The sequence below is a fragment of the Agelaius phoeniceus genome, chromosome Z, assembly GCF_051311805.1.
Source record: "Agelaius phoeniceus isolate bAgePho1 chromosome Z, bAgePho1.hap1, whole genome shotgun sequence".
Taxonomy (NCBI): Eukaryota; Metazoa; Chordata; class Aves; order Passeriformes; family Icteridae; genus Agelaius; species Agelaius phoeniceus.
Genome location: NC_135303.1, coordinates 86,803,582 through 86,824,766, shown reverse-complemented (window position 1 = coordinate 86,824,766; position 21,185 = coordinate 86,803,582). Strand labels below are relative to the sequence as shown.

At 38.6% G+C, this 21,185-nt stretch overlaps 1 protein-coding gene across 2 annotated transcripts in view; it reads right to left on the bottom strand.

Moving 5' to 3' along the window:
• KIAA1328 (KIAA1328 ortholog) overlaps window positions 1-21,185 on the bottom strand; it is a 176,312-nt gene that overhangs the window by 26,824 nt on the left and 128,303 nt on the right. For both annotated transcript variants that reach the window (XM_054652400.2, XM_077171077.1), the window contains 2 exons: window positions 14,168-14,352; window positions 7,510-7,618 (listed from right to left, as the gene is read on the bottom strand). In XM_054652400.2, the coding sequence (XP_054508375.2) occupies window positions 7,510-7,618; window positions 14,168-14,352 (294 nt within the window). The remainder of the gene's footprint in view (window positions 1-7,509; window positions 7,619-14,167; window positions 14,353-21,185) is intronic.

Below are 21,185 nucleotides of genomic sequence, written 5' to 3'. Positions count from 1 at the left end.
ATAAAGGCTTAAAAAAAAATATTAAAATGGGACAAATGGAAATGGGACAAATCAGGGACTATAAAGCAAGAACTGGTTACTGTCCTTAAGTGACAGAGAGGCAGGAATGTATTTTTGAAGCAGGAAACTCATCAGCTGGAAATAGCTATCAAATACCTGACAGAGCTGTGTCTGCCTGCTGAGACCATCTCCTGGTGCACAGCACATCTGATGGGCAGGGATGGGACAATTGTGGTGCCAGGCCCTGCTCACACCAAAAAATCACTGCAGTACCACAGTACAAGTTACAAGGTGTCAGCAGGTCACAACAGTTCAGAACAGGACTCTCCAAAGCAGCCAAACTTCCATCACCACGATTTTTATTGAAAATGTTACTACATCACAAGCTCATGTACTGCTGAAATAGATGCTGCATGCTCAGAAACCAGCATATACACACCCTGTCCCACAGTGGAGGGCTTTTACATCTTTGATGCCTAAGCCCTTCAATTCACAGTGAAAGCATTAAAAGTATATTAATAATCAGGGCACTGACCATGCAGCAGCACATAGGTTAACCCTGCATTTGCCTCCAAACCATAATGAAAATATGAATGACAAACAACTTATTTTAATTCCACATATTCAGCTACAAGAGGGATAAGGTGTCAGTGTGTGTTACTCCACACTTATTTTACAGCTCATGGGATAACAGGTATGACCAAAAGGATATTTAGCTGGTTCTAAAATAAATTAGTGAGGGTAACTAGCTCAGTTTTCTCAAGATAAACAAGACAAATTCCACCCTAACTATACCATCATCACAGTTAAAGATCATTACTGCATGGATCAGCCAAGCACAAAGATGTGCTGTGGCAAGATCCTGCCCTGAGGAGTTTACAGCCTGAAAGGCCCAGGAAAGTGAAGGACAGAAGAAAAAGGGAATTTATTAAGCATAAGCAATATGGTGGAAGGATGGCAGAGACATCTTTTGGGACAAAGGCTTCTTAAAGTAAGATGCAATTATCCTGTATATGTCATTCATCTATTCCTCTCATCTCAAAAATAAAACAAATTTCCAAAAAACAAGAGGAAATGTCTCAGAAACATGAGAAGAGAAATTACTACAGTACTAGGAACAGAACAGTTGCTTAGAGAACCATGAAGACAGGAATCAAGACTGATCTTACCTTGCCATGCTCTGTAGAAATTGCCATCATAGTAGTTCTAAAAAAGTTTTTAGAAGTACAAGGAAGAACACTCAAGGTATCAGTGCAGGAAAAAGAGACAGTAACTTTTTTTTTTTTTTTGACAAAGGAGTAGAGAAAAATACAGAGGAACCTTAAAATATTTTGAGGCTGTTTTCATTGCTGTGGTTACAAATGCAAACAGGAATCACATCCAAAGAATCAACATTCTCTTAAGATTTGATGTGGTATTTGAGAACCTGCAAATGCACATAGGGAAAAATTGTAAAAAAATAGTAATTAAAATAACAATGAAAATGATGCAAAGAGTTAACTCCATTTCATAACATGATTTGTACTCTATTTTCCTTTGCTTATTATTACTTTCAAACTACAGTCAAGTTATTGTCATACCACTGAATGATGGAAACCTTGCCAACTACTTCAAAACTGACACATTTTCTGTTGCACTGAGCATTCCCAGAAGACATTTCCCCTCATTTTAATACAAAATCCTGTCAGATCCATGGAGCTGAAAAAAAAATGTGTAAAGGATATGTAGCTGTAATAGACCTCCCCCAACTAGTCGGGTTTGGAATAAAAGACTATCAAAAAAGACTCAAAGATCCAGTGCTAGATTAATGCAAATATCTGCTTGTTTGCAAGTGTACTTTTTGATTAAACTGGCATACATCAAGTACAATTAGAAGGGTTATTTATAACTAAGAAATACATAATTCTGCATTTTAATGAGGGTGACAATTACAGCCAACAGTTGGTAATTAACATTAATCCTTTTGCACTGCAAATCAGAATTTCCCAATATGATTTTCATTGTCTGCAATGGACACACCGAACTGTTACTGCAAAGGAGCTATTAGGTGGGCTGCTTTGACACAAATAGGTGTTCCTGTTACACACAGTAAAGAAAGAAACCAATGATGTGTTAAATTTGATAACCTCAGATGTAAATACAGAATGTCACTTCAAAATTTACTTGATGTCTACAACACAAAATACAATCAAGGCTTATCATTTTCATGGCCGAACCCAATTCCAGGTTTCCCAAGAGCCAGGCTTCACAGGTGAAATCTGATTTCAACACAAGCTTGAAATCTCCCATTGTTAAATTTGGTTTAGATCCCAGCTCTGGGTTCACATCTGCATTTCCCCCCTGAGACTTCAAAGCTTTTAGTGGTTGTAACCGAACAGAGCAGATAAGGAGGAGCGTTTGCCCAGTCGGTATCAGCTTCCACAGCAGAACTCTGGAGCAACTACTAAAGACAGGAATAATCACTACTGAAGGATTTGCAACTGTAGCAAAACCTTATTGCAAATTCTTTCCTTAAGCAGGTTATCAAAAAATTTTGGTTCACAAAACCACTGAATTTTAAATCTCAATCTTCCTAAATTGCTTTAACGTATTTCCATTCCTTGAGTAAAAATTTCTCTGAAAATGAGTTCCATGTCTATAGCAAATGTTGAACTTATTAAACACTTCTCTTTCTGATATCTGTAATCTTCAAAGAGATGATTTAGATTTGCTATGTGTGTCTTTCCAAAAGAAAAGGTATTTCTGTTTTAGCCTCTCAGCTGTTGCCTTTTTAAAGAGAAGCAATAGAAAACTCTTTTCATAGTGGTCTTTATTAAGAAAAGAGACCTAGCCCAAATCCTATCTGAGGCAAAGATCACAATGCAGCCAGTAAATGAAGCCTCTAGAAGACTGCTGAGGTGTTCAACTGAGGTGTTCAACACCTGGGTCAGGCAACTGGAGGGGGATCAGTGTCAGGTACAGGTAAATGAGAAGGCAGAAAAGGAGAACTGTGAGCACTAAGCCAAGAAACCTACAATGCACTTCTTACAAAGAGCTGTAAAATTCACATTTATTTTGTAAGTATGAGATAGATGGGTTATTTCTACATATAGAGGTGCCCAACTAAAATCAAGATAAGTGATATTAATGTCCTATGGTCAGTATTATTGAACCTCGAAAGCAATAAAGTATGAGTCGATAAATATTACATTTGCAACATAGTTAACATTCTTCTACTGTCTCTGGCACTTATTACACATTGTAACCGCAAGTCTACAATACATTATTCATATTTGGGGTGTCACTGAGTGATGGATTGCTGTAAGAGAGGCTGTCCTTTAAATAAATCAACAAATAAAAATGCAAATGTTAACATTTTCAGCCACAACTTTTTCCATCTTGAATGGGGAATGAAAATTTCACATTATATCGACAGCCAGCAGAGAGAACAATTAACAACCTACACTGTGAATAAGAGAGATTAATTTGCCAATGTCTGGTTTTATCACTTGCATATGGAACTACATTGGACTTTTTGCACTGCTAGCTTTCTCAGGGAGTAGGCAAAACTTGTGTCTCCTACCACTTTCAGAAACTAACTCACCACCCTACTCCAAGCATATTTTTAATCTCTTTAAATGTTCCTAAGTAAAATCTGGAATGAAAGTTTTCTGCTCCTTTTGAATCTTGAGTGGTGTCTGATCCTAAGGGTAAAAAAACAATTCTATTTCTTTGACAGTGCTTGCTCAGATTCTACATTCTAAGGAACTTCAGAAATCGTCTTAAGTTGATATCCATATTAAAGCATCCAAAATGCAAAGACGTGAAAATCAACTACCGCATAAGACAAAAGCTTGAATCTCATCACTGTCATATTTCCTAACACTCAGCACAACCAATCTATTTTAGACAATTCCAGTGTGCATTATTAAGTATACAATTCTGCACATTATATTTTACATCAGATATTAATTTGCTTAAAAGTCCCTGAGTACACATTCACCTGAGATGTGCTGGGCAATTGGGTAAATAGTTTTGTTTTTAAAATGTCCCTAAACACAAATTTACACAATACAATCTGTTTATAAGAACTCCAACAGGCCACTGTAGTCTAACAGACAATAATACAGCTCAAATACAGCATTCATATTGCAAGAACTTCTAAATCACTTCTTTTATTGGCTACAAGAAACTTCCCTCTAAGACAATGCATTCAGCAAGTATGAAAGCTTTGATCTGAAACTGCAACCAAAAACCACAGACTTAATGCTGAAATCCCTGACTATCACACAGTTCCTTAATTTACCTAACTGTTCTTGAATTCGCTTTGTCCAAAGTGAAAAACACTACAGGAGAATTATCTGTTTCCATGGTGAGCAGAACAAACTTTGCCTGTGTCTTTTTAAGTGCTTAATTTCTGCAGTGTTACAGGACTTACTGTGCCAAACTCAACGCTACGTGGGGAGAGCCTGACAATTGCAACAGGGCTGTAATCAAATTAAATGGTATTTCAGAATGTACAATTTATAACTTCCTTTTTTTTTATTCCCCCAGAAATAGCTGAATACTTTAATTTAGTGCAGTTTCACTTCTGTATGCAATACAACATTTGTTTTGCTGAAATCAGTACCTGGGTATAGCTAAGATCTAGTTTACGTAAAAATTTCATTACCAAATGAAAGCATCAATATGCCAGTACTTCCCTGTGCAGCTCCCCTCCAGTCCAGCAGACACACAGACACTCTCTTCTAGGCAAACACCAGTTATGAAAAAATGTAACTGGTCACCAAAAAGGTAGCATTTAACATAATCAGAGTAACCATGCTTTAAGAACAAATCTACTCTTCCAAATTTGCCCAGCCCCAATCTTGTATGTGAATTTTCTTCCCAAATATATTGGCTTTGGTCTAGATAAATAAGCACATGGAGTAGAAGAGCTTTTCCAGACCTGCTGTGAACATAATTTGAAGGGCCTCATGTAGGTGTAGACACTTGGCTTAAGAACACTGGATAACCAAACTTGCAGTGTTTGGCCACATTATGGAAGGCAGATAGGCATGCACAGAAGCCTGACAGGTAAACAAATTCACTATTAGCCCAGCTCCAGACGCCAGATAAGGAAATGCAAGGGTTTTCTTTTTCTTTCAGAAGTATCACTGAAATAACTTTGTGCACACTCACTTTGAAAGGCTGGTCCTTCTACAGGTCTAGCACTAAGGCTCCTGAGGTTTACATCTACCTTCTAGGGACACTTATTTCTTGTTCATGACATGATTCATTCTGAGACAGAGAAGGAAGCAGGACTGCAGCAATTCTTTCCCAAGCAGGAGGTAGCTGTAACACACTGAAGCCTCCAGTTGAGCCCTGCCAAGGCAGGCTATCATGCCAACACATCTTCTACCTGCCATGCCTGCTTACCCAGCCAGCCCTCCCCAGAAGCTGTGCTAGCACCCTGGTGCCTCTCGCTGCCAGGGAGCTTCTGTCGCTTTCCAACACCTTCTCTCTGGCAGCCTTTGCATTGCTGCTGCTGCCGGGTGCCAGGGCTTGTGCTAGTTAAAGCTGGCACAAACACGAGTTGAATCTAGTCCTATAAATTTAAATAGTCAAAAGTAATTAGGTTTACATGTACTGCTGAATAAATAAATTTGCTCTTAGGCTAGGGCTTTGTGTTGCAAGTTTCAGATCTGTGCCAACTGTTGTGGTTAAGCTGTTAACCCCCCCAAATCACAGATCATAATGAACATGCTGACAAACCCTAACTTTAGTGGCACAAAAGCAGCAATAATTCTCAATATTGATTAATTTAGTTAGTTAAACCTGCAGTCTAAGCTTATAAGCATTCAGTGATAAATTGAGACTGACCTGCTGCCCAAGCAGGTTTTTTGATGAAGGATAGAATCAGCTTTAGGTTTCCCCAGAAATATTTGTCCATTTGCCATTTTTAATTAGAGAAGGCCAGGAGTAAGGGAAAGCACAACATGGCTGTTTAACCTAGTTAATAATACCTACAGCACCAGTGGTGAGAAAGAAAGGGAGGAAGCATGGGAGAAAGTGCCCAGAAATAGAGGATTTTTCATCAACTGGTAAAATGATACTTTAAAGATGACAGCTAATCAGACTCCTTTTACTGATCACTTTACCTAGTATGATTTCTAACAGCATATTTCAACAAATATTTTACTCCCCTCTGTGGAAAAGAATAGACCATCAATCCTCTTGAATAAAATTTCTTTTTCTGAGCAGTCTTCATATGATGTGCATAATTATATCTCCTTCTCAGTGCTTGAATGGAATCTCAACCTAGCACTATTAGACAGTATCAAGCAGTATCTTTACACACACTTTATCTGCTATGCCTGCCTTGCAGAGGTAACCATTGCTTCTAAGAGAAATGGTTAGGCAATCTTGTGGTTTCTGTTAGTTTAAACATACAGCTACTTGTGGGAAATAGCCCAATCTAACTCAGTTCTTAAATCCTCCAAGAATTATCATCCCTTCCATCAGAGGAAAAAAAAAGTGTTTCCATAACAAGTAAGTACAAATCTGTCAATATTGATAATGGTTTTTCACCTATTATATATCACAAGTTCTCTCAGAAGATAGAAATAAACTGCCAGCTGCTGCCAAGAATACAGGGTTGATATCAAGCATACATTTTCCAAGTCCACTGGGCCAAGAGAAGATTAAATCTGATTCTAGCCCTCTCATCCTCCAAGAAGCATTTAACTCTTCTCATGAACAGTTGCACATTCCTGTTATGCCACTGTACTGTTATCTAACTAGTGGTATGAAATACTGCAAGTTCATATTTCAATCTGCTTTTTTCTTGCTTAACTGAAGATTTTATTATGAGAAAATGTGGGATATGATAAAGAAAAGCAGGGATTGTATGCTGTTCTTCTAGGCAGTTACCACTAGAAATGTAATCCTGCCTAAAGAAGGCAAGTTGTTTTCAGACCTTTAAGCGTAACAACAATGCTGCCTTCAGTTTTTCCATTGGAACAGAAGTGATAATGCTGCTTTTCCAGTGCATTTAGTGCAGACATATAGTATAATCAGGAATTGCTGACTTAATGTGATTTTGTTGCTTGTCATTAAACATAAAATAACTCTCATACAAAACATTTTAAAAGAAATGCCATTTGATAAAAATGGGAGTGGGGGAGGAGGTGGGCAAATGGCGAGGGATTAAAATCTTCAAGCAAATGTAAAACCTAACAGGGTTAACACTGTCCATTAAAATTATTTACAAAGGTATTTAATGTGTCAGGACTTGGAACATAAAATACTTTCTGTTCAAAATCTAAGTAAAATTAAAATGTTAGAACCTGGCATATTCTTGCTTTTTTTATTCTAACACGCAACTTAAGGCTTACTATAAATGTCAAAAGGATATGGCAGGTTTTAGTTCATATTATTCAGCGTGTGCTAATATGAAACATCATAGAAATTCAGTCACTTCCCTGCATCTGGGAGAATTTGATGGTTATGTTTGCAGAATCTTAAACCAGAGATTACCCAGCAGCTTACCGTGAAGGGTCATGCTGAATCGGTGATATGGCTGTGGTTGCAGGCACTTTGCTGCTGCCCATCAACCCAGGAGATATGGCTGCATCCTTCCTAAGTCCTGAAGTTGTCCCTGCGGAATGAAGTGAAGACAAACCAGGCATCAGAAGCTAGAGATTTTGGAATAGATGTTTCTCAATTCTGCCTTATTACAGAACATTGGGACGAAAAACTGAAAGAGTTTTTGAGTGAGAAATATACACAGAGAAATGACAGAGAGCTCATCAGTTGAGAATACTGTGCACAGCATCCTTTTCAGGACCATACAGAATCAAATCTGTAGAATAAGACACGCTCTCCAGCACCCATCTTACTGCCCAGAGCTTGACAGACTTGCATGGTTATTATTCCCTAAGTGGCCCACAGGATTCAGCTTGTTTCACAGATGCAGTTCTCATTACATGCTTTAAAATGTTAGTTCTCCAAGTGTAAATATCACTTCAATAGTAGTTTCATTTAAATAAAATAGAACTGAGAATCCATTCCTTCTTCCCACCTCCAAATAACTCTTGAATTACAAAATAATCTAGGTTTAAAGGTGAAGTTTGGAGGTCTTGTAGTTCAATCCTCCATTCAAACAGCATCAACAGATTTCAGACACTTATCACATTAGGTGCTGAATGTCTCACTGATAGGACCTCTGTGGGAAACTCCTCTGGTTCCACTGTTTGACCAGCCCCATAGTCAAAAATGCTTCCTGTATAGCTAATCAGAATTTTCTGAGTTGTGACTTTTCCCTGTTGTCTCTTGCATGGCTGATGATGACTTCCAAGAAGGCTCATTCCCTCTTCTCTACACTCTCTCCTAAGGCAGCTGAAGCAAGAAGCAAGATCCATGCTGAGTCACCTCTACTTATAGCTGAATGCACCCAGCCTTCTCAGCCTCTCGCTTCAGCCCCATGGCTGTCCTGGCTGCCTCTGCCAGACTCCCTACAGCTTGTCATGTTGTCTGTGCACTGTGGAGTCCCAGATTAGACACAGCATTTTTGGGCACAGTCTCACTGAGCTAACTGGGGGGAAGTGTAATTTCTGATGGCCACAGCTGTATGATTATGGCCCACTAAGAGGTCCAGTTACTCCATCACACAGGCACATCACTGACTCACTGCTCTTCAGCAGGACACCCCATTCTTTTCTGGCAAAACTGCTTTCAGGATTTTTTCAGTGTCAATTCAATCCAGCTGAAGGACACTGGCATTGCCCTCTGCTGAACCTAAAAACAGTTCTGTCAAATCCTTTTCCCAACCTGTTAAGGTCCCTTGAACACTGTGCCCTGTTCTCCAGCACATTGACTGGTTCCCCAAGCCTGCTAACTTGCTGAAGGTGCATCCTGTCATGCTGCTCAGGCTGTTGATGTTAAGCAGCTAACCACAATGAACTGGATGCCAGCTGGACTGAAGACAACCCTTGAAGGGTGGTGGTTCAGCCAACTTTTCATTTGCTCACCTGAGAACTGAGTTCTTAGTAAGACAAATAGCATAGAGGTAAGAAAGAGGTAGAGGGAAATAGGAAAATTAGTAGCTATCTGATCTACCACATAAAAACCTGTGGATTTGGGCTTTTTTAATCTCTCCTAATTAGTTGTGTGCAATCAACATCACTTAACTAGAGTCAGTATAGGGAAAACTAAACTTATCAGCAAAAACTGAAGTCAAACCAGTGTTTAGATCCTTATGTAACCCTGTGATGGCCAAATATTTCTCAGCTCTGTGAACAGAAGCATTAGCTATCAACCATTCTGAAACACGAAGCAACACAAAGTTGTATTTCCAGCCTCAGTGTAAAATGTACAAGGAATTATTCCTTGTACAAGATGTTCAAGGAATTATTCAAAACAGTGCATTGAATCTAAGATTTATACAAACATATACAATTCAATAAATTCATGTTTTAAGATGCATTTTAGAGAGACTAACAAAAAAATATCACCCTGCTATAATGAACTGTGTTTCAGCACCTTTCAGTAATAAAATCTTGCCTAAGAAAGAGTTAATTATCAGTGAAGGAAGTCTGGAAATATCATGGGGATATATGCTGATTGTGTGTCCCTGGTAACTTGATAGTGTGCCAATTCATGATGAGAAGAGTGGGTATGCATATAAAGACTGGAAGGCTCTTGTTTAGAGTTTTGACTTTACAACTGAATAAGAGATATTTAGAAATCATTTCACGTGACAGTGGAATGAGGCAGCTGGATTTTAAGAAACTAATACCAAAGTAATAAAAACCTTGTTAACACGGGAGAAAATATTCAGTTGCTAATACGAGACAAGGCTGGCACACCGTCAACAAACTACATTTACAGAAAATGAGATGTATCTCTGCAAAAAAAGACAATATATGGACTCAGAAGTGGCCAACACAGCCTCAAGGGGACTGTTCAAATACCCAAGTTTGAAAATATTACCAGAGCTAGAAACAGAAAACAAGAAAAGGAACTCAGCAGGAATTTACTGAGGCTGTTAGGCTGCACAGACATAAAGCAGAGGCATAAAGAAATAACAAATAAATGTATATTAAAAAAAAAGTTAAAAAATACATCTTGGAAAAAGCATGCAAGTCTTTTGAGGAAAAAGAAACACTCAAGAACAAGCAAATATATAAAGATGATTCAATCAATAACATTCCCAAAAATGTCCAAGCTACTACTAATTTTAAAATATATTATGAGGAAAAAATAAAGGAAGGGAAAATTGGCAAGTAGAGGATAATGAAGACCCTGTTGATGTATAATACCTGTCTATATAAAGCTGATGAAAAGAAACTACCAGGGGAAAAAAAAAGATACAAAGTCTTTAGTCTGAAGGATATATATTTCAGGGCTAAAGGGAATTAGTTAATGAATTTATGAAGTGACTGGTAATTATTTATGAAAAGTCATAGAGAACTGGGGTGATACAAATGACAGCAAATTAATTAGATTGCAGGTGTTAGAAGACAGTATGAGACTGGAGCCATTGCAGATGATCTAGAGAAGCAAGAAACGTGGAAAAAGAATAGACACGTTTGCCCCTGGAAAAAAGCAAATGCTCTTCCATAGTGTGGTAATTTAAATCCTGACACCAATGAAAAGAACCTAGAGCAGCAAAGAATCACAAGAAAAAACCCCTAGATATAAGCTTGCAAGTCAAGCTACCCCCAAAGCAATTATAAATGTCTCCTAAATGGGAATGTTAAGAATACTATTTTCAATTTGGCTAACCTGGTACAAGAATGATTTAAAGTAGATTAAAAAATCATTTGAGAAAACTCAAATAGCTTTATATTTCTGTTTGAAAAACAGACAACTAAAACCTTAAGAAAATGGGGCAATACAGCAGTCTATATTTTAGAAGTGCAAACATTAAGGATGAAGAAATATGGATGAGGCTGGTTCAAGCAGCAATGGAATGAAAGTAAGCAATGGGAAATCTAGGTTGATAATCATAAAAGAAATCTTTATGACTTGAATAATAGTAATATTCATAAGACTTAACATTTATATAGTACTTCACATCTTCAAAGCACTTCACTAATATTAACTAATTGCTCTATTCAATTGTAGGGGATAGTCTTCCCTCAAGGGAAGAAGTTCCAGATCCTGAATCCCTAAGAAGCTACATCAGAAAAACTACTGAAAAACAAACACTGTCTAAAGAAATCAGCCCCTGGAAAAGTACAGGGCTAAAATGAGCTAAAATAATTTTCCTTCTCTGGCTTTTTCTTTTGCATATGAAAAAGGAAAGTGTGCACGCTATACAACATCATGCAGACGTTATGTCCAACAAGAAGAAACAAAGGGGAAAATAGTTCTTTCTTTTGTTTCAATGCAGAGGTACTTCAGGAAGTGTTTGTAAAGATGAATACTTTAAACAGAAATGTAAAGAATTGCCCAATATTGCACAGTGCAATGGATGCATGTTTCCCAGCCCCACAGCAAAATTTTCAAGAGCAGAAAGGAAGAAAAACACACATTTCTGTACTCCAGCACTTTTTAACTAGACAAGTTGTTAGATTTTAGTACACGTTGACATAGCTGGTGGTGACACCAATAAAAACAATTTACTGCTGAAAGGATCTAAGACTTCAGGATTGCTCCAACTGCCTATAGTTTTGCTGGTAATACTAAAAAAGTTTGACTACACAACACAAACACCTGCTAAAGCACAGGAATAAAAACTAAGGAGCAAGCAGAAACAAAAGACAAAATCAACAGTGAGGGAATAAAAATTGATTTCCTAAGTTGATCCAGTAAGCTTCTACCCTGAAAAGAGAGCAGAAGTGACCCTTTCCACTCCAAGAGGTGAAGGGACCACATTAACAACGCTCTTCTACCTGTTAGTAGCCATTGTCTGGGAGAAGAAAACATGTATTTGTTAGGAAATCACCCTTTTCAAACCCACTGTTGTCAGAGCAAGTGACCAGTCCTGAGGAAGGAAAGCCTTCCACCATTACAGGATGAGAACAGCTTCCTGATTAATAATTTTAAACCTGGTACAAGTGCCTGTGCTGCTCTGGAGGGACACTACTACTGATACAGCCACCATTCCCAGTGGCACAGCAAGCCCAAGGGCTCAGACCAGCATTCACACTGCACTAAGGAGTTCTTGGATAGAGTCACAGCCTGGAGAACATACAAATAGACCAGACTGATACCATCAGGAGGAAAAATAAACCTCTACAGCAATAGGTCAGCATCTGATGGTTGAGAACTTTTCACCTGAACACGTTTCTGTACACAGCACTGCTGTGCTCTGACCAAAAGGCCACCTTTAGGTATGTGGCTAAATGACATTGAGTTTCATGCCTCAAGATATCACCTTGTGGACTTCATTCCCCTTTGTCATACTGCACTGAATCAGAAATCCCAGGTCAGCAGCATCTGGGAATATCCAGCAAAAGCAAGGACAGAGCCAACTAAGTCCAGACTATGCGGGCTAAAACTAAAAATCTTGACATTGTGTCCTGGTGATCCCCTAAGATGGAAAAAACACTTTACAAGTATGTGCGTGTGCTTGCTAAAGGAGTCCAAATATATAACAGAAGGAAGCCAATTAAAAAGGTACTAAATACAGAAGACTTCAACTTCAGTGATTAGTGCTAGGTAATTTGCCTTGTGATAAACAACCATTCAAATCAGTAATAGACCTGAGGTTGTTCCACAGCTTGAAAGCATTCCTCTGAACTTTATCAGCTATCACAGCAAGTGCCAATGTTTGTAAGTCAAATTTGGCAATGCAGCTCTACACCATAAAAGCCAGCAATCCCAGTAAGTGCTTGCAAAAGATGCCCACCATCTTCAGAGATCATGCTGATTGCTACAATCACTAAATCAGCATAGGTGCAGCTAAGTTGCAATGTGCAATAGTCAGATGCAGCTGGTAACTTCTCCTCGGTCCTACAAAATGAAACTAATGAATGAAGAAGAGGCCAGGTTGGATATTTTCCCCTGAATCTATGGAAAATAAATTATTTTCGGGGATTACCCCAATCTAAGGAACAAAACCCACCATCCAGCTGTGAAAAATCCTTGTTTCATCACTGCAGCAAAGAGGAGGAGGGGGGCAGAAGGAAGAGGAAAAGAGAAGAAAAAAAAATGATAGCTGAAAAAAACCATAAAAGAAAACCATCAGTGAAAATTGCCCCTGAAACTTTGCAGAATTGTAACGGCTTTCTCTTGCTTAAATTGATTGGTGTAGCAATGTTATAAAATGACTATTAGGATTCATTGTGCACAACAGAAAGTGTGAAATGTCAGCAGATTATACAGCAAAAGTAATGGGTCCTGAACCCCTGTTAGTCAAAAATGATTTTGTTTCAAATTAGAAATTGATTTTTTTGGACACAAGCCCTTTACAGGCTTCCAACTTTTGTAGCTGTGCCTTGGAAGAGATTAACCTCAGCCACTGTTTGGGTCCAGGCTGATGATACCCTTTTGAAAGTTTCTTCACAGGGACTGCTTTTTAATGTTGGTACGGTCTTAACCAATAACACAAGTTATTTGTTCCTTTGAGAACTGCACCACATTTCTTCTCATTTTGCCATTTTCTTTATTTTTATGCTGACATATACAGCAAACTGGCTGACAAGTTAAAATAAAAAAAAAAAATAAAAAAAGCTAGTTCATCATTGAACCAAGGATTATGTTCACGGCTAAGCAGTGACACTTCCAAGCTGCTTTTGTTCCCAACCTTTTTTCTTCATAACAGAGAAAAGATTGCATCTCTGCTCCTTAAGTGGAGGCACTAAGCTAAGGGCAGGATAGGTTTTAGCAGTAGAGACATCCCTGTGTGGCAAACTAGCAGGCTGTAATGGTGCAGTCATCACTCAAGGAGAAAAAGAATGCAAAGATTACATTTGAAGAGCAAACCCCACTGCACTTATTCTCACTGCCTTTTGGGAAAATTAAAAAACAAATAATTGAAGGAGTTTTCTGACATTAAGGGACTACTTTTTCTCTTTCATCAGAAAGACCAGACAGGATCACCACTTGTTATTTAATTATTTTTTTAATGGAGCTAACACTTTCTCTTAGGTTGTTCAAACACCTGTAAAACTTCTTTCTTCAATTGTGCATTTTACTGATATCCTTTTGAACACACCAGCACAATCATGGCCCTGCAATACAGTACGCTCCCCCTTACCTTTCCTGGACTTGGTGCCTTCCCTCTTGGTCTGCATTTGAGGGCTTTGCCCATCATCCACATTTATACCAAAGCCAACCATTTTCTTCCCTGAACTGCTCCCATGACTGCTCCCTGGTTTTCTGGAGTTTTTGCTCACTGGAGATGTCCTCAGTAAGTAATCTTCATGTTTCAACACAGGGACACTAGGAGGGAAAAAAGATCATGCTGTTACATGATGCATTAGGCCCATTAACACTGCACCCAGCTCTCTACCAACTTTTACTCTCCAGAAGCATAAACATCATGCTGCTGGTTGAGCTCTTGTTGAATACATTTATAATTTCTGAAAGCAGAATGCCAAAGGCTTGAAGAGTTACCAACACACTTTATCAGGAGTCTTTGGTTATCAGCAGCCAGCAGCACCCTGACAACTGTATTTGGAGTTTTGCAGCACTGGGCACGTTCCCTAAAGCATTAGGTCCTGGATTTCTCAAGTGGTTAGAACAGCACCAGTGGGATGAAGACATGCAAGAGAACATGAAGATGAAGACAGACTTTGTCCAGCACAATGGGCCAAAATTGGAAGAAAGAATAATTTAGAAAATGTTCACTCTGCTAGAATAAAGGGGAAACAAAGAAGATTATGTGAAGAGAAATCTGAAACTTTAGTTTGCAAAAGGGAAGCAGATCACAAAATCACATAATCATTTTTTTTGGAAAGGACCTTTGAGATCATCTGAGTACAACTGCCAAGGCTACTGCTAAACCACATCCCCAAGTGCCACATCTACAGGTTTTTTAAAAAACAGGGATGGTGAGAAGCTGATTCAAGAAGAAAATGGATGAGAAGAGAGGAGACAAAGAGGTGAGATTGATGAACTTTAAAACAGGATAGAGAATGTATGAGCAAATTGCCGGGAGAGAATGTGGTGGAGAAGTGCAGTACTTTGAGTAAAGTAAGGAAAGAGAAAGTTGACCAGAACCATTATGGTTCAAGATGAACTTCAACACACAATCATAAACACTGCATGGATAGAGGCAGGAGGCAAATCTGGTGACGACGAGCAATCATGACCTCAAGCCCTGCAGACACAGGCATCTCAAAATGTTCTGGGCAGACAGGAAGATGACCCACATTTCTCTCAGTAAAGAAAACCTACTGCCTTCAAATTCTGCTCTCTGGGAAATAACTACTGCTTTAAATCACAATTCCCAACATATGTAAGTCATTAGTCCCTGTCATAAAAGACTCCTTTATAAAAGAAATTAAAAATATAAAAAAGTATCTTTGTATTATCCACATGAAATAATACTGTTTATTCCAAGATTATATTGATCTACTTGCAACCATGGAAGCAAAAAACAGCTTTCTTAAGTTATTAGAAGATTAAACAAATCTTAACAGCTGGATTCTGTGAACCTAGAGGTCTTTTCCAACCTAAACCATTCTATATTTCTATGATAAATCTTTTTCCTGTTTAAGCAGCAATTTTACACTGGCAACCCAAAGACTGTCACTGAGCTTTTATTAGTTAGGATACAGCTTCATGGAGGCTGAATCACAAGAATCTTTTACTTAAAAGCTTGCACTGACTGAAGTTACTGTAGATCTGAGGGAAAAGCAGGAAATGATAGCTAAATTAAAAGTTTCCCATCAATGTGCTGTATAAGACATTGTTTAATAGGGCCCACTGAGCCTGTTGGACAATTAGTATTACTCCTGTATTATTAATGCAGAACAGTATATAATGGCTTATGACCTATAATAACTGACTGAAGTGTTGGATATAACTTCTCCAAATAACCTCCGTTTACTTTAGGTCTTCTAACTGTGTGACCACTAATAATATTGCAGTGTTTTTTAAAATTTATGGTGGACTAAATTAGTATCCTATTTGAATTATATGAAATTATTAACCTACTAATTCCTGCAACTACAAGAGCACCAAGAGGTGGTTTTGGATCCTCGCTTAAAGAGCCTTAAAGGTGTAATACTTGACCAGATTTCCCTGATAAACAGGACTTGATATTCCATTTCCCTCTATTTGGGATGACTAGTAGCATTTAAAAAAACAGTGAGGCTGTCATTATTTGGATGCTTTTTGAGTTGTTTAAAGCACATTTAATTACAACTTACAGTGCTCATGTGAAGACAGTGACCTTTGGCTTGCAGATAAAGAGGTGATTACTCGACTGGTTCTCCTTCTGAATGGAGTATCTTCTATGGTGCAGTTATCTCTATAATACTGAGTTCTGTTTTAAATACTGCAGTGGCAGATGCAGTTCAAACAGTAACAGACACCAAGAAGAAATTACATAAGCTAAGGTATAATAAATAACAAAAGAAAGTGTATTTGCATTTATAACCTAAATAAACAACTAGAGCCTCATTGTTTAGTATATAATAGAAGTCAGCTCATGCTAAAGTTGTGCTTAAGTAAGGATGGAGTCTCAAATCTTAAAATGACAATCTGAAAGGTGTGCAGACCAAGGACAGAAAGGGATAATGCAGAGAGATAAAAAAAAAATCAGTAATTAACTATCTACCACAATTAAACAAAGAAAACATAAGGCAAAAAAATCTGTTTCAGAACATAATTACTCATTCACCTCTGGAATAATTAGTAAAACGAATGATGTGACTATTGCAACATGGAAATTTAAACTCAACATATGGTCAAAAGGAATCAGCTATTTATGTCTGGAGAGATTTAGCAGCAATTTTCAAATCCAACTACCCATCATGTCACTCAAAGGCACCACAGTTAATAGGAATTCCTGCAGGTCACCACAATATCCAATGAATTTTCACGGCACTCCTCGAAACTAACCAACAGAGAAGACTTTCTAAATAAAGACCTTATTAACCTACCTACCCTACATACCAGGGCAGGAGATGTAGTGTGGCCAAGAAAGAAGCGAGTCTCAGCACTGCTGCCTCATTATGAATATCCAAGTACACCATCACCAAAGGAAAACACACCTTGAACATTCCTTCCATCCTGTCTGAGCCTCATATCGCGATATCCCCGCTGAGCGCGAATGGCAAATTTTAAATGTCATTCAGGACCCATTGAATACTGCTAGTATTTGCATTCCTTAAAAAGTAGAAAAACATTAACCTTTTGTTTTATTGAATTAAAATGCCATGGAAATGCTGATGTAGTCTTCAGAGACTGAAAATACTTTTACAAAGAAGAATAGCTGTCATTTATTAGACACAAAGAACAATTACTTGATAGGATGCTTTCTGACAAAAAGCAGATTGGTATTCTCATCATAGAAAAGGCATTGTAAAAAAACCCGGCACAGACCTCTGAGACTTGAATAATTTAAAGCTGCATTTGGTGCAATTTGAATTTTTCTTTAGGGAGGCAAAGTTAAATACCTTTAATTTGTTCTAATTATTTCAAATTTGCAAGTTAATTATGGCTGATCATTAAATAACAAAAAGGACTATCGTCTCCATAGAGTTTTACCTCCTACCCTCTGCATTACTTAAGCTAGATTTTAGTATGCATGAATTAACTTTCTAAATAATCACACGGTTTGACTAAATGGCTCAGTAAAATGAGCTCTGATCCTCACAATAAGCATTAATGGACATTAGAAAGGCTATTGGGACCCATGTTACTTACATTATAAGTATTTTTAATGGGGTCTTATTTACTAATCTTTATGTACTGTTCAAGTTAGGGCATCATATAGATACATTATTCTGCTTTAATAGAGGAAAGTCAGTTCTTCAAGATACTAAAATAAATGTCCACTTAGAGCCAACTAAATTCATTTTTAAACTAATGCAGGAAAACTCTGATAGAATATAACTTGTTTTAGCTGCTGATCCTGATGAATCAATCCAACGTAATGGCAGCCTTGCTCTGCAAATGGAGTTTTGCAGATCTGTTGAATCGCTAAGCAACCCAAGCAGCTCAGGCTCTTGCCAGAGTCGTGCTTACTATCAGCATGTGATTTACCTCGCCCACGAGGCTTCCTCTCTTCCCTGCTCCACACCAGCGTTCAGCAGACTGAGTTCCCAGTCCTTGATCCCAAATTTGGATGCTCACCTTCCACTGAACTCTGATCTTTCCACGCATTTTTCAGTGGCATTCAGAGAACAAGACTATGTTGTAACTACTCAGAAACCCAAAAAGCGAGGCAATTCATGCCTCTCCTATGTATGTTCAACAGATGGCTGCCTTAATGGTACCCTACTGCACTCTGCTGAGGCAAGGGCTTACGAGTTTAACCATTATCAAACTAACAGATTGCCGTGGTAGGGTAGCTCCAAAAGCAAACATGTTGGAATGTTATTTTCCTGTTCCGTAATTTCTGTTTTAAAAATAAAATAATTAACAGTTCATGTGTGCAATCTGCTGCAATTATATCAGGCCAAGAATGCATAACACTTAATGATGCAAAACTGGTGATAAGTAGACAACCCAAGCAATACGTTTTTGTAGCTGGAACCTGAATTGCCATTTCAGACGCAGTGTGACAAACAGGCTGAAAATTGCTTCCTCCCCTGCCACTTTGGCTGAGAATGTTTTCCAGCCAGATCAGTTTCCAGAATCAGTTCAGTATAAAGCAGCAGCACTACAAGTACTGGGACAAAAGAGAAGATGCCAGGATCTTCTTTTCAGTAGGGATCAAATTTAGATCAGTTCACATCAAGCTTGTTATCAAACAGCACTTTTGAAAACCACCTGTTCCAAAGTGGGGCTGTTTGGGAGGTTGTTTGTCTGCATAGAAAACAAAAAGAATATTTCTGGGGAGAGAAGAAGCATTGTAGACTTTGGATATGTGGATCTGAACACAAATGGCAGTGGTCTACAGAACAATCACAACCTTTCCAGTCCCCTCAAGTGGAGCTGAGGAGAAACACGTCAGAACATACAAGCCAGCGCAGCAGCACATGGGAAAGAGAAGGGAGATTGATCTGCTTGCTACTGCTTTGTGCAGGGTGCACAAATCCACAGGGCAGCTGAGCACAGCTGGAAGGGAGGTAAGAGAGATGCAGGTGAAGAGGAAAAGCACAGCATGAACCTCAGGGCAATCTCTCATCCCTGAATGCCATCACCCTTCCCTTCCTAAAAAATGCTTTTTTAGCTCAGCATTTTTTCCTCCCTTTAAGAAGCAGGAAAAAGTCCTATTCTAATACATTCCTTGAAGACCACATTCAAGCCCAGAGTGAGATTTCATGGGCCAATTATGAAATCTGGCATTTTGAGGCTTATGTTAGATGCATCAGCATGTTAATGGCACTGCTGGGATCCAGTGAATGTCAATAAGAAACAGCTGCTTTCCTTTCTAGAGAGCATGTGCATTTAAAGCTTTGAGATCACAGAATCAGAGAATACTTTTGCTTAGAAGGAACCTTTTAAAGGTCCCCTGGTCCAATCACCCTGCAATGAGCAGGGACATCTTCAACTAGAACAGACTGCTCAGAGCCTATCCAAAATGACCTTGAATGTTTCCAGGGCTGGGGCATCCACCACCATTCTGGGCAACCTGTACCACTGTTTCACCACTCACAGTGAAACACTCCTTCATCATATCTAACTTGAATCTGTGCATTAAGATGAAAAGCATGGCCACTTGTCCTATAGTTACAGACCCTGTTCCAAAGTCTGTCTCTATCTTTCTTAAAAGAGACAATTTTAACCATTGAAAAGGTGCAGTCAGGTTTCCCCAACACCTCTCCTCCAGCTGTCTTCAGGACCACATCCATCTCCCTTCTCACTTATTTTTTAGGCAAAAGGCAGGAGGGCAGGGACAGGTAGGCAAACACTTCAACAGTCAGTGAGAGTTCTGGAACTGAAATATAAATATTATCAAATCTGCTTGTAATAAAAGGATTTTTCATCACAGAAAATAGACAGTGATTGCCTACAATCTACATGTTATTATGCAGACAATATATTGCTGAGCTGTCATGCAGAGATTTCATCTCTTACAGCACTCTTCAGGCTCAATGCCCTTGAATCCAGTTATGCCCATGGCTGTGTCAGGTTTCTCTGTTGTTTTTTTGGGTTTTTTTCCCCCCTGTTGAGCTCTCTCTCTCAAATCTAGTGCATTTGGTTTACTTTTCTCTCATCTTGGAGGAGATACACTTGTACCTGTGCTAAATTTTTTTCTTTATCTGAAGCTGTATCAAGGTACAGCAATCCACAGCACAGCTTTCCCAGACCACTCTCTCAGGGACCAGTTCCTTCCCCCTTCCCTTGGTAGCTGGTGCTCAGATATTTAATTCCACCAGCAAGAACTGAGGCCACATATGCTCTTAATTAGCAATGACCTATTAGATCATACCAGCCATAGGTGAAACCCTAGCCCCACTGAATCAATCAGAATACTGTCTTTATTTTCAATGAAGTCAGGACTTCACTTAATTTACATACTTAGAGGTCCATTTGTAGCAAGTATTAAGCTAAATTTAACCTAGAATTATATTCATGCCTTCCCTTTGAAGCCCTCTCCTTCCTCTGGTTTAAGTTCACTACATTTCAACTCCCTACCAGCACCTTTCAAACATATCTGAGTTTCCCTAATAAATAGCAAAATTACAGCTGTGATTACTTTTCTATCTTTTCCGAATTCAAAGAAAATTCTAGCAAAAGGTTTTCAGACAGTCACAGAGAAATGGCCATGGGAAACAGACTGGCCAAGCTTTAGCAGGGCAAAATTCTGTGACTGTTTGTTTGGCCTTTCTTACAGAGCAGACCAGAGCAGCTGTCGTTCCAGCAAACTCTGCTGTCAGCCTTCACAAAAGGAAGTCATGTAAATGTCAAGTCACAAGTATAAAAACAATCCTTCCAAACAGTGTCTATATATCTGAAAAGCCTGCCTGGCTGTCACCAGTTAAAGCACCATGAGGAATGATGCAAAACCCTGTTTAGGACAAAGTTTTTGAACTAAATCTAAACTTTTTCAGCACATCAGACAGCATCACTCTCTCTTTCAGAAGGAGAATCACATGCTCTTCAGCAAAGTGAATGCCAGTCTTAGTGCCTTATCCGGCATCACTAGTGTCTGG